This window comes from Phodopus roborovskii, unplaced genomic scaffold, assembly GCF_943737965.1.
Source record: "Phodopus roborovskii unplaced genomic scaffold, PHOROB, whole genome shotgun sequence".
Classification (NCBI taxonomy): Eukaryota; Metazoa; Chordata; class Mammalia; order Rodentia; family Cricetidae; genus Phodopus; species Phodopus roborovskii.
In genome coordinates, this window is record NW_026126567.1 from 12,550,544 (window position 1) to 12,565,121 (window position 14,578).

Consider the following 14,578-nt stretch of genomic DNA (forward strand, 5'->3'; position numbering starts at 1 on the left):
GTTAGGAGTAACCAACCATTTTCTGATTAGGTTTAAGGCTGCTTCATGAAATGGAACCTATACTTGGCACTGTTAATGTGGCCAAGAGGCCAGGAAGGTCACAGACCCTAGGAGAGAACTATTGCTCTGTTAAATGATTATTAGTATTAAAACAACTCCTAATGACTTAATGCCATGCCCATACAGATCAATGCATCTCCCAGCCCTCATCAGAGAAACATTCTTGAAGGGGACGGCAACTAACACGGAGACTCTTGACAGGCCAGTGTGAGAGAATAAAGACTTTGGATTGCTCAGCCCTAAATGGGACATAACATTATACCCCTCCCTTCAAGATTCAGGAATGCATGATAAAAAGAGGTTGGTAAGAGCTAGAGGTGGTGGACGACTTCAAGGAAAGTTTTCCTTGCACAGCAGGGCAGCTGCACATATGATGCCACAGCGATGGTGACCACATGCAGAGACCCAATCAAACTAGAGGAAGGGAGGCAAATGGGCTGAAGCCCCACCCCTAGGTGAAGGGCTACTGGCATTTACTAGCTGCTGAGGGAGAGAGTGTTCGCTTATGGCACTGTATGGAGCAGGCCCCATCCATACCTGGGAGTAGTTGGGCACCACAAGCTGAACTCAAGACTTTGACAGAAAGAGAAAGCATAAGAGAATGAGAAAGAGAGAAAATACATATGAAGTTGGGTGGGTAGGGAGGTGGAACGGATCTAAGAGAAGATTCAAGTGATGAATATGTTCAGAAACATTGTATGAGATTCTCAAAGAATAAAAATATTATTATTTTAAAAACCTCATTCCCTCACATTACACACTATTCATCTATCATATTCATTAATCTTCACTTAAATTTGTTTCAAAATTTTTTCTTTAGTTCCTAGAGTTTACAGGAGTATAAGAACAATGAATAATTCAATTTTATGTTCACATATATCCAGTATTATTATAATGGAGGATTTAAGTATTTAAGATATATACATTTTTTTACCCTTAAAGGAGACCTGTTAACTTAAACTGAAGAAATACTCGTGTAGTTGGGAGTGGTGTTGTGTTCATTAGTTTTTATTATCAACTTGACAGAACACAAAAGTCACGTAGGAAAAAGGAATGTCAAATGAGGACAGCCTCCAGCAGACTTGGGCATTCACCATCTTGACTGCTAACTGGGTAGGCAGGTCCAGCCCACTGTGGGTGTCTGGGCTGCGTGAGAAGGCCTACAGAGCATAGGACAGTGAGTGACAGGTCAGTACTCAGTGTTGCTCTACGGTTCCTGATTTGTTTCTGTCCTGACTGTCCTCAATAATGAACCCTGACCTAGGAGTGTAACCCAAGACACCCTTATCTCCCCCAGGGGCTTCTGGTCAGTGTGTCTTCTCACAGCAATAGGAAAGTAACCTAGATCAGGTGCATATACCTGTAACCCCAGCATTTGGAAGGCAGAGAAAAGAGGCTCCCATCAAGTTCAAGGCCACCTGGGCTATGTAAGACCTCCCCTCAAAAAATTAACCCACAAAGGGAGAGAGTGAGGAAACAAGGCACTGAGTGGGCAGAGAAGAGGGGGAAGGGCTGAGAAATCCAAGAAATCACACTCAATGTGTAATCACTAAGCATGAAATCATACTCATTTAGACAGTTCATAATGTATTTCTGACAGATGTCTCGAATGTTCCACAGACATTAGTGATTCAGCCCCTAACTATAAAGTTGTAAATAAAATTGTAGCTTTGTGACAGTTTCTATAACCAGCCTGGCAGGACCTAGGGCATCACCTTGTGAGCGTGCCAGTGAGGACTCACATGACGGAGGTTAACAGAGGTGGGGAGCCACATCCCATGACAACAAGCACTCACCTCCTACTACATGCAATGTGGTCAGCCTCCCCCTCCTGTTTCTACATCTCCCCCTCTGTGATGGATTTCCTTAGACTGTGAGCCCAAACAAACCTTTTAAGGTTGCTTTGGCCAGGTACTTTGTTACAGTAAAGAGGAAAGTAACTAATAAACCTATCCTTTCCTATTCATATTGTATGATACTAAAACAAAAACAACACAATACCCATTATTTGCCCTGACTTATTAACTATTACATGTAGACGGGACCTTGGCAATCATCCTCACTTTACAGGTAAAGTGAGTGGTAACTCACAACAGTAACAAAAGAGGAAGCAATGCCCACAGCTGCCTCACCTCATCACCACACATGACATCCTCACAGACTGCCCTGTGTCAGGCACAGTGCAAAGCACCTTATGCCAATTATCCATCTCAGCCAATGTCTTCAACAACCTGAGAAAGACAGGGGTTTCTATTATCTCCAACAGACAGCTGAGACACTGGAATTCAAAGAGCATTTACCTTGTCTGAGATGGCCATCAGGAGTGGAACCAAGATGTGGATTTGGACAGTCTCACTTAAGTCCATGTCCAGCACAGCTCAGCGTTTGTCACCTCCCATCACTATCCCTACCACACGTTTTCCCTGACTAATATCATTTTCTCAAGGATCCAACTACCACCCACATGCTGAGGCTGACACGTCAGTCATTGCTCTCCTGCAGCCTCTCATTTGAATTTCAGAATATTTTCAACTGTCTGATCTCCAACATGTCCAAAATCCAGGACATTGTGGGCCATATATATATATAGTCCAGAACAAGCTATGCAAATGTAGAGACAGTGATGTTATATAAGTCTAGGAAGGATAGGAAGAGGGAAAGACAGATGAACAGAATAGGGCTCATTTCTGAGCAAATAAAAACATCCTAAAGTTGAGTTGTTGAGAGCTACACAAATCTGTACCTAAACTAAAATCCACTGAATTGTACAATTTAAACTGATTAATTATACCACATGAATTACAGATCAGAATGCTATTTTTAAAAAAACAAAAAACTGTTGCATAAGACTCTAACTAAAGAATGGGTCCAAATTCCCCGTCCACTTTTCTCTGCTACTCCCACAAAAATGGTGCTGCCACCCGAGTCCTTACAACTCAGCTGTGAAGTGAGTCATCTGACTCCAGGTCAGCTCACGAGGTCAGTGCTAAAAGGACAAGTGATAGAAACCTAAACTCACTGTGCTGAGAATGAGACGAAACATACCTGAATTAGCACTGCAGAGTGTGTTAAAGCATCATTCAGCATCGTGAGCACATTTGACGTAGGAACTACCCCTGGATCATGGCCCCAAGAGGTTATAAGTAGCCGATCATAGCCCTAATGGAAAGATGAATAACACAGGAAATGGCACTTTGAAAGAGGGGGAAATTAAGAAAATGATGTAATACTGCCCAGCAATTTATATTTTCCCTTAAATAGCTCACATGCATGCTTGCCCAACATGCATGAGGCCATGGGTTCAATCCTCAGCAGAACAGAATGGAACATGAGAGGAAAAAAACCTCACACACATACCTGGAATATATCTGGAAGTTTCCGAAGTCTTGTACCTTTGGACAATAAGAGAGATGGTGGTCCTTGCCCAGTGACATGGTAAATATACAATTTAAACCAGACAGAACTCACTTCTGGGATAGCTGGTCCAATATGCTATAACCATAAAATAGGTAAGATAAAGCTGTAATACTTATCTAAAGAGTCAAGTTTCACAAGTGACCAAGTATAATCTTCTAAGTAGCAAATGCTTCATACACATTTTAATTGCTATTATCCTTATGAAGATAACGGTAATTAATGCAGTAAAATAGTTTTATCTTCACACTGTGTATCACTGCAGTGTTAAGAAACTTCCTTGGTCTGAGCCTAGGCTTCACCTCCCAGCCCCATCACCTTACAAGTTCCTGAGGCTCCTCTGGGCCTCATGTGCTCCATCACAAAAGCACAAGAAAGTGGCTACCACATGAAGATGTTGTACGGATGCTTAAACTAAGGTCTGGCAAATAAGCTCCACATTACAGTAGCAGTTTCATCATCATCAATCACGAGCTATTTTTCAAAAGAAGGATGATGTCCCTGTCCCCTCCATCCATTTTCCCTTCTGTGCAGACAGTTCACAGATTCCTGCTCTGAGAATACACTGAGTTAAATAGAGCACACAGGTAGCAAAAACAAATTTGGTACCACAACACCTTTCCTCCGTTCTCTATCACGGAGCCCTGCACACTCAGGAATCCAGGCAGGATGGACCACTGCACAGCAACATAACCTGCACTCCCTGGAAATGTTACCTGGTACACCGTCCTTGCTGAGTACACAGACATGTATCTCATTATTCCTCAAAAGAAAAGACCAGTAGTCATCCTCACGAGCTCTACAGTTAACTACAAAGTTCTAGGCTGTAAAGCCCGTCTTTTCTTCTCAGCTAAATCAGCAACATGACTCTACTTTTCAGAAAGAGCTATATTTTCCTACTTAAATTCATCCAAGCTTTCTTCCTGGAGCACTGAAAATGGTCTCCTAAAACACTTCACATACATTTATAATCGAATGTGTCACCAGTCACTTAAAGATAGACAAGCCAAATACACCAATTACACTTCACAACTTGAATGCAACACCACCTCCATAGAAAACCAACCTGTTTCCTTAATGAAGTAATCACACTCCCACCCGGAGCCTGCAAGCGAGTCCTTACCTGAGGGGTACAGCTGCTAACTGGCCGGATTTCATTAGTGAGCGGTGCCATGGAAACAAGCAGTGTGTAATTTTTGTTGAGAACTCTGCTGCAAGTCGCTGGGTCCAAACCAAGAAGGCTTTCGCAGCGTAAGAGATCCAGGGGAAAACCTACGTTACAATTAAGCACACGGGGAGTAAGGGCTTGACCATGTGAAAAATAATGTTGAAGACAAACTGGTAATCACTGCCTTAAGACTTACTTTTTCCTTTTATTGAAAACAGATTCTTTTCTCATATAATAGTTTCCACTCCTTCTACTCCTCCCACCTAGATCCACTCCTTCCTGTCTCTCATTAGAAAAGAATGGCCTTCTAACAGATATTAATAATAAAAAATATAACAAAACAGGACAAAAACTATCTCATTAGAACTAAACTCGATGAAAAGAGCCCAAGAAAAGGCACAAGAATCAAAGAACCACTCATTTGCACATTCAGGAATCCCATAAAAACCCTAAACTATAACACACACACACACACACACACACACACACACACACACACACACACACACCACACGAATGAACTAATGAACGAAAGAACCTGGAGCAGACTTATATAGGCCCTGAGCATGCTGTACCAAGACTTTTTTAAAGGTACAGTAACTACTACAAAGTATCAAATCCAACAAGACCACCAGAACATTTTAAGATTTGTAGCCAAAGTTTTTGATCTAGAAAGACAGCTGTCCTCTAGTGGGACACTGTTTATCCCAGTCCCACCCCAAGTACTCTGCAGCATATTCTGAGCAAACGTGTCAAGGAAAAGGCTGTGTCTTTCTTTCTCTCCCTGAGATTGCAGTGGTTCTCAATCTGTGGGCCTTGACCCCTTGGGGATTGAAGGACCCTTTCACAGGGGTCCCCCAAGACCATCAGAAAACACAGACATTTACATTACAATTCATAACAGCAGCAAAACTACAGCTATGAAGTATCAATAAGAATGATTTTATGGTTGGGGGGTGTCACACAACAAGAGAATGTATTAAAGGGTCAAAGCATTAGGAAGGTTGAAAACCAATGTTATAGAGAAAATCACTGCCCCGATCTGATTCTAGCATAGAGTTTAGCATTTCTCAGTAAGGAATTTGTGCCCTAAATTGCTGATACACAAAACAAGGACTCAGCATTCATCTTAAGCAACCGTTGCCTTCAGTCCTCTGGAAAACATCACCTCCTATTACCCTCTGGGGCTGGAGAGGAAGCTATGCAGATAATGAAGTACCTGTTGTGAAAGCCTGACTACCTGAGTCTGAGCCCACAGGAGGACAGAACTGACCCCTGAAAAGCTGTCCTCAGACCTCTATGTGTACAGTCAACACACTCAGGTCCACACAGTGGCGCACTCTCCTCCCCCCCCCCCCCATACACACACACACACACTTTAAAAACTCTATCGCTCTCTAAAGGGCATACTTAAGACTAAAAAGAACTTCAGAGGGTTAGTGAGCCACTTCCCCCTTCAAATGAAGGTGCATCTAAACAAGTGTACAGCCTACTGAAAGCACCAAGGTGCTCCAAGCATAGGTAGCACCAGGACCCCTCTCTCACACACTGCCCAGAAAAAAAAGCCAGCTCCTAGGAGACTGCATAGAGTAAGATCAGGGTTACTGTTTCGCTATAAAGTAAGGTTTTATTGGGGGGGGGGGGGGGAAATGGAGTCATGTCACAAGGAGACAGAAACCAGTTTAAAAGTGATATGAGAACTAAAGCACAGAAATAATTGAGTCAGTAATGACTACAAATCACTGAAAAACTTGTTAAATACGGAAGTAATGCTGGAGTAGGGAACATGACCAATCTGCAGCCACTACAGTTGAGAAAGAACCATGGCTGATGCTAAATCTCAGGCAAACAGAAGTAGTAAGCTTGCAAGGTCTTGAAGCATCTCCCAGATTTCCTCTTAGCTGAGGAGAAAAGAAATAGCCACATCATGAAGAAATCAGGCGACACATTAACTGGGTAACCAAATTAATATCACCAGCAAGGGACAGAGGAACACACGGGTCAAACACCAAATCCTCAGGAAAAGCAAGCACCACTTCCTAGCCTGGATCTGTCCCTAAAGAGGAAAGAAAGCACTGTGAAAGCTATCAACATTATCAACCAGTCAGCAGGCTGGACACTGACATAGCAGAAGCTGCTGGACACAACAGCTGTATTTCCAGGAAGCCCTCAATAGCATGCCAAGGCCATGATAAACAACTTATTCCCAAACTCTGTGCCAAAAGATCATTCTCGTTCTTGCCACACTTCAGTGGAACCCGTTCTAAAGAGCCTAAGGTCTGTGATCTAGTGTCGGGGACAGTACCTGGTCTGTCCAGGCAGATAGGAAGGCTGGAGTGCAGCGTCAGTAAAAACACCCTCTACCAAGAGACACCACCACAGTCAGCAGGTGGCTTAAGAAAGAGCCAACAGAGAAGATCCTGTTATAATGGCCAAAGAGAAACCGTACAAAAGACACGACCGAGAAAATTCCAACAGAAACTTCAGGCTTCGTATTTAGAACGATTTTGCTGAAAAGGATTGGGGGCACGGAGCAGAGTTGCAATAGAGAGATCAGGGCAGCAGTGACCTACGGTCTTTACAGAGTGGACATATAGGGCAGAAACAAACCAGGCAAGAAGTGGCGTGGAGAGACAGGGTACAGAACAGGCGACTAGAGAATGCTGCACTGTAAGGTGGGGTCAGTGTGAACTTTGGGAGACTGGGATTAGCAAAGAAGCCTATCACATCTGATTAACAAACATCCCATTCTGACTGATCAGATGGGAGGCAAATCAGCCTATCATTTATGAGGCAAAGAAAGAACTCAGGGGATCTATTTCGGACTTGTCAGACACGAACAGGGGTGAAACAGAAATCTCATGTAAGCTGAGTGGGAAAAATATGGTCCTTAAAGTAAGCCATTTTCCAAAGCAAAAATGGATGAGGAGCTTCCCAACCTTCAGGCAAAGGTCAACGTTATCAATGTCAACCACAAAATGCACTTAATGCACATTAGGGCAGGGACTATAAACCTAGATCACAGCGGCTGGAGTACTTTCTAGGATTTTTATAACTATGATTGTTCATCTATTAATGTAGTTTCCAAATCTTTCCAAAGTGCTAGGCTACCGAGTTACACAGTGAGTTTGATGTCTAACTTATACTGACCACACTGGAAAAATGTCTCTTTTTTGAAATAGATTTTTTTTTTTCATACAATATGTTCTGATTATAGTTTGCCCTCTAACTCTGTACCCACCTAAATCGACACCCTTTCTCTCTCTCTCTCTCTCTCTCTTATTAGTATGTAAACAGGCCTCTTAAAACAGAAGATAAAAAAAACAAACAACCTGGAATAGGATGGAACAAACTAAAAGAAGAAAAAGCACAAGAAACATATAGACACAGAGAAACCCTTGCTGATTTCCCACCGTAACTGGGCTGGTCTGGCTGAGAAGTCTGAGCAACCAGGTCTTTATTATGCCGCAGAAAAAGGATCGTGTTCCTCAGAGTAAGCGCGTGATCGAAGTATCTCTGTGCTTCTCCCTCACCAGTGCTCTGAACCTAAGCCAGGAGAAAACAGAATTTTTACAAAACACCACTCTCCTGCCATCCAATAATCATGTAACACAATGTGTAAAGACACTATAAAAACCAAACCAAACAAAAACCCCAGACAACAAAACAGCAACTCAAAAACTTGCCCAGGAAATACTGCAATGAATTACCTTAGCCAGTTTTGAACAAGCTGCTATGGTAGTCTGAATGTAACTGGCCCCCATAATCTCACAGGGAGGGGCACTATTAGGAGGTGTGACTTTGCTGGGGTGGGTATGGCCTTGTTGGAGGAAGCGTGGAGACGGGCTTAGCGTGGAGACGGGCTTTGAGATTTCTATGCCCGGGACACCATCTAGTGTGTCAGTCAACTGCCTACTGCCTACAAGACTCTTAGCTACTCCTCCTGCACCACGTCTTCCTGCATGCTGCCATGCTCCCCGCCACGATTAATAATGGACTGAACCTCCCAACTGTACAGGAGGCCCCTCAATTAACTTATAAGAGTTGCCGTGGTCATGGTGTCTCTTCACAGCAATAGAAACCCTAACTAAGACAGTTCCTAATGTAGTGCATCCACGAAGAAGATGGGAAGGACACCATGTATAACAATGTTAACACTGCTAAACAGGACATTTTATAAGCTCTATGTCCCCTGTATGATTCAAAGGGGGAAAAGTTCTAAAGTCACTTCTACTTTATCCAAAAACGTTCAAGAATAATCAGAGGTCAGAATGAATGTAAATGTAGAGTAAAACAATAAAACCGTAACTAGCAACACATCTGGAAGAATACAGATGAAAACCAAAAACGTGAAACCAATTGGTAAGTATTATTTCATATTTTTTACAGTAATGAATGCAAAATCCTACAGAAGAGTAAAAAAAAAAAAAAAACTATGACATAAAGAAATTATAAAATTACTACAAATTCTCTAAATAGTACATTTAATATACAAAACGCATAACTAAATCACAAAAGCATACAAAACTGTTAGGCCAGGAACAGACCTGATAACACAGCACACAGAGGGCAGACTAAACCAGTGGAAAGGAGTACCAACAAAGAGCTCACTGGATCAGGCTTAATCACAGGGAAAGGGGCTAAAGCAAACACAGCTAATGTCCTCAAGATGCGAACAGGGACAGTGACAGCAGACATGAATGTGGTACTCAGGGACACTGCTCCAGACTGGAAAGAACAGGAACAAAAACTTAAATACAACTGCCTCAGGGTGGATTTCTGTGAGTTCGAGGCCAGCCTGGTCTACAGAGCGAGTTCTAGGACAGGCTCCAAATCAATACAGAGGAAACTGTGTCTTGAAAAACAAACAAACAAAACAAAAAAAAAAAAAACCTGCCTCAGCGCTTTCCTCGGGCATACCAAATTAAAAAACAGAAACAAAACAAAGGTTAGAAAAATTGCTCTATAGCAAATCACACTAGGAGTTAGTTATGTCACTTTACAACCCCAGGACGCATTTCCCTCCTTCACCGTGTTGAAGTCTAGTCAGCACACGGAGAATCAGATGGGGTAGAGACAGGCAGAGCAGGGACAGATGAGCACGGCTCACGGCAGGAGAGCTGTGGCCCTGCCGCCCGGTGCACTGACCTTCTCCAGTTCTACCAGGAAGCTGTCCAGGGACTCATCCGAGAGTTTGCCGACTTCAAACATGGTGACCGCGTGACTTTTCAGGTTCTGCAAAAAGAAGCACAATACTAAAATTCTCTTTCCCCTTGTAAGCTAATAACACTTATGCTTTCTAATATATTTAAACTGAAGATGGACACATGAGCAACTAGATCTTCCAACTGTAAGAGCAGCCCTCACTGGGAACCCTCACAGTGGCTGCTTTCAGAAATAGCTCCGAACTCGAAGACATTTGTATAAAGCACCAAACTGTTTTATATCTCATCTCTACTTTAAACATCTTTACACTGAAACAACATTTGACTTACCGGTGAAAGATTTCCCATCATTAAAAATGCAGTAAGAGTAGAGTCAAATAAGAATGCAATGCGCTTTGTATACCCAGTGGACAGACTCAAACTGCTTACACTGGCTGTGTCAGCTGAAAAGAAAATAGAATACAAAATCAAGTCAATAAAAGTCTTTCTTGTCATCACCTGAAATAAGTGTTTTATCTGACAGCCTAACAAACGTAATTAAATATAAGCAATATTGCAGTCTTCAGACTCAAGTCCTTTGAGTCAGGTCCTCACTGGGTAGCACAAACTGGCCTTGAATTCTGACCCTCCTGCATCCAGCTTCCCAGGAAAGGGTACAGGTGTGTACTAACAACATATGAGGGGAAATTTATTTTTAAAGTTTAAAAGTCATTTAAATTTGTGTTGATGTCCTAGTGAGTTAGTCAACTCAACACAAACCAGGGACATTGGGGAAGGGGAAACCTCAACTGAGAAAGTGTCTCCATTAGACTGACAAGTCTGAGGGCATTCCTTGATTAATTGTTGATTGATTGTTGTGGGAGGGTTCACCCTACTGTGGTGGGACCACCCTGGTCTGGGGAAGTATAAGAAAGGTAGCTGAACAGGAGCCTGGGGAGTAAAGTAGTAAGCAACATCCCTCCATGGTCTCCACTTGAATTCCTGCCTACAGATTCGTGTTGAAGTTTCTGCATTGGCTTGTTGTACAATATTAATTTAACACGTGTTAATTTGTTTATGCTGTTGAATATGCATAAACATTGTTTAAATGATGCAAAGATGTATTGCATTCTTTTATGTTGCATTTGTTTAACTCTGAAGTTGTGTTACTGTGCCTGTCTAAAATACCTGATTGGTCTAATAAAGAGCAGAACAGCCCATAGCAAGGCAGGAGGAAGGACAGGAGGGGCTGGTAGACAGAGAGAAAATATAAGGAGAAATCTGGGAAGAAAAAAGGAGGAGCAGGAGAAGGACTCAAGGGTCCAGCTACCCAGCAACCCACGGAGTAAGAAGTAAAGACAGACAAGCAGAAGAAGAGAAAAGTAAAAGCCCAGAGACAAAAGACAGATGGGACTTAAGAAAAGCCAAGCTAAGGCCGGGCATTTATAAGAAAGAATAAACCTCCGTGTGTATTTTTATTTTGGAGCCACCAAAATAGTAAGCCCCCAAAAGAGTAAGAGTAAAAATCAACCAACTACACTGGACTGTAAGTTGTACGTAGAAATAAACCCTTTCCTCCTCAAATTGCTTTTGATCATGGTATTTTATCAGTGCAACAGAAAAGCAAAGAAGCACAGTCAATTTCCTTGACAACCAGAAATAAAAATTCTTGATGATTGCCAGATCAATAAGAACAGTAGAAAGGCCACTCCAGGTTCCTATTACCCTCAACTTTAAACCCTGTGTGTCTCCCTTTGGACTTAGCCTTCACCTTCTCTTGGGCTGAAATGCCCTTGCCTCATTGGCCAGTGAACTCACAGACATTCTAATCTTCCTGAAGTGAAAGAAGTTTTGGTTTTCCAGTCCAAACACCACAATTGCTTGTTTTGGGAGCTATGCGCTCCCCCCTTTCCCCCCTCAGCTTAGTTTCTAGAAGGCAAGCGCCATATTCTTATTTATCGCACACCTTCAAGACTTAGCATAGTGTTCACAATGCTGGTAAGGACTCAGACTGCATAGGAAATAAGAAATCTAACACGAGCTGCACAAGGGATGGAGGAGTGTCTGGACGGACGGCGGACCTACAGACAAACTGAAGGGAACACAGCAGCCAGCCGCTAACCTGGGTCTTCTTGACTATTTGTATCAGTGTCAGTAGCTGAAGAAGCTTCTTGCACAGGGCTCCTACTCTCCCCACCATCCCATGACAAAAGCATCTTCTGTGGGTCTAGAGTGCTCCTATTAATGAAAAACACATTCACTTTTTTAAAAATCACATAAAAGATCTCACGACAACCCACCAGAACATGGGCCAATACACACGCATGAAAGTGAGATTACCACTCACACAGTGCTGGACACATACAGACAATCACGGTTATAGCTCAAGCACAGTCTTGGGGAATCCAGTTCTTCTAACTTACACAGTTTATAAGATACCGTATGCGCTTTTTCCCTAAATGAAGCGTTCTCAGTTTGCATCAAGTTATACAGGTCTACCCTGCCAGATGACTGAAACACTACATACAGGAGTCAACTCAAAAGCATATTGCACACACAGACTTTCTGCACGTAAAAATTTTTCTCAAAAAGAAACTGTATCATACTGAATAAATGAATTACTTTAATCTGTTCACAGAGGGAACATTCTTCCATGATGAATGAAGTTGATCCAAGTTTATTACTTGTCCCTTCTTATGGGCAAAACCCAATCGGCAATACATTGAAACAGCATTCTGAAAGGAATGTAAGGGAATTAGTATTACAACAGACATCAGAATATTTGTAGAGAAAAACAGACCGCAAAAGACTAAGCCTCTGGTGATGTGCAAGGTTTCCATACCTTTCCTATGGAGCAACCTGCCCAGGACTACCCTGCCCTAAATCCTCTTCTAATGAGGCTAGAGATGCAGCTTCAACAGCCACAGACCAGGCCAACTCTGCTGCGACATTAACTGAGTGCAAAGAGACCCAGGGCTCATCTCCCCTTTTCTCTCTGCAACCATCCCTTTACCATGCAGACTTCCTCAAGCAGCCATTAAAGATCAGCAATGAATCAAGATAAAAGTCAAATAGCAAAATCCACCTAGTACTCACACCACAAATAAAAGGTAAGGAATAACATACCTTCACCAGTGACAAGTCTATCTCAAGGACATTTGCCAGCTAGGAAACAAAACTGAGAATTACGGTCTAGTTCAGAATTACCAGCACAGCCTTTCAAAAATGCTTTTGCCACACTTACCTCCGCGACATTAGTGTGCTCATCTATTGACACAAATATCTTATAGAGCAGAGTTTCAAAATAATCTCCTTGTACCCGATTCATTACGAACCCTTCCAGAGGAGGAACTGAAACACACAAAACAGACTTTTCTCAGCACTAGCTTCAATAAAACAACAAAGTATAGCTCAGAGGCCGATGCAAAGAGTGAAATCGTTCAGAGACAGAACACAGCTTTTACACATTTCATCCACTCCTGAGCAACCTTTCCAAAGGTCCTAGTCAAGGCCACGTACACCATCTATCTACACAGGGCCATCTAAAGGGTTCATGTGGGACTCGGAGTTACTAAGGCTGAGGGAACACTAAACAATACAGGGCTGGCGAAACACACAGGAGCAGAGCTGAGCCTGCAAAAGGTTTGTGATATGGGCTTTCAAGCCTCACAGGCCAAAAAAGTGAGCAACAGAAGACTGTTGTGGTTTTACTCCTTGGAAACAGTGCAATCTGCACAAGCCACTAAAAACTCCACAGCATGTAGATGCAGCACATGCTCTCAAACACACAAAATACAAAAAAATAAAATCTCATGGGAAAGTGGGATACATAGGCTACAAAATTTAAAGCTTAAAAAACAGTGATTTCATCTGGGATTGTAGGAAATTTATCATGAAGTTCTACTATTTTAATATAGTGTATAATATATATTTACATATTAAATTGTTTATAAAATATATAATAAAAATAACATAAAAATGAAATAAGTTTTAGTAAAACTACAATGGGTTAAATGTAAAAATAATATTCTTTTAAAAAAATCTGAATATCTAAGATTACAGAATGATTTGTTTTAAATTTACTAGGTGATACACACCATGTAGCTTTAAGTAGTCATTCAAAATACTGTGCAAAATGTCAGCCCAGACTTACCAGCTATACAACTGTCATCTGATATGGGTACATCCAGATAAATAAAGCCTTTGTTATACAAACCTACAAAAACAAAGCACCTTATTTTAGACAGAACACTATACAACAGCATTTTTTTCTACAAGCCTGACTGCTGGCTTTCTGTGATGTCTTAAGCTGAATGCTACATGAAGAAAAAGAAAATAGTGTAAGAGAAAACTAACTACATTTTCTAAATCTTGATTTGTTACATATTTTTGAACTACAAATCTCTTGCCATTCCCTTGTGTAGGTCGATAATTACATCCACACCAGAAAATAAAGACTAAGATCACATTTCAAGCAATGTGACTCAGGTGATACTCTTTTGGGGCTAGCAAAGCAAGTTTTTGGACTTACTGTGTACCACGTTGTAATCTAGTGACCCAGAGAGTTGTGGGCCAGAGTCGATGATCTTATCAATAGCGCCTTTCTCAGGGAAAGTACATATCTAAGAAAAAGGAAGTATTTTCAATTAACTTCTGTCCTAATTAATTAATCTGCCAGATGTATTCACATTGGAGCACATGACTGATTACATGAGCCTTATCATTGCCATCTATCACCTTAGAATTAGCTAACAATAACCATAAATACCAACATCTGCTGGTTAGTGGTAAA

The 14,578-nt window shown here is 41.8% G+C and overlaps 1 protein-coding gene across 1 annotated transcript in view; it reads right to left on the reverse strand.

Moving 5' to 3' along the window:
- Nucleotides 1-14,578, reverse strand: part of Fam91a1 (family with sequence similarity 91 member A1) — a 38,316-nt gene that overhangs the window by 13,970 nt on the left and 9,768 nt on the right. Inside the window, exons 7-18 of the mRNA XM_051202629.1 lie at nucleotides 14,318-14,408; nucleotides 13,940-14,002; nucleotides 13,031-13,137; nucleotides 12,913-12,951; nucleotides 12,409-12,521; nucleotides 11,909-12,024; nucleotides 10,138-10,250; nucleotides 9,791-9,877; nucleotides 8,056-8,188; nucleotides 4,598-4,746; nucleotides 3,418-3,552; nucleotides 3,106-3,219 (exon numbers count right to left, since the gene is read on the reverse strand). Of these exons, the coding sequence (XP_051058586.1) occupies nucleotides 3,106-3,219; nucleotides 3,418-3,552; nucleotides 4,598-4,746; nucleotides 8,056-8,188; nucleotides 9,791-9,877; nucleotides 10,138-10,250; nucleotides 11,909-12,024; nucleotides 12,409-12,521; nucleotides 12,913-12,951; nucleotides 13,031-13,137; nucleotides 13,940-14,002; nucleotides 14,318-14,408 (1,260 nt within the window). The remainder of the gene's footprint in view (nucleotides 1-3,105; nucleotides 3,220-3,417; nucleotides 3,553-4,597; nucleotides 4,747-8,055; nucleotides 8,189-9,790; nucleotides 9,878-10,137; nucleotides 10,251-11,908; nucleotides 12,025-12,408; nucleotides 12,522-12,912; nucleotides 12,952-13,030; nucleotides 13,138-13,939; nucleotides 14,003-14,317; nucleotides 14,409-14,578) is intronic.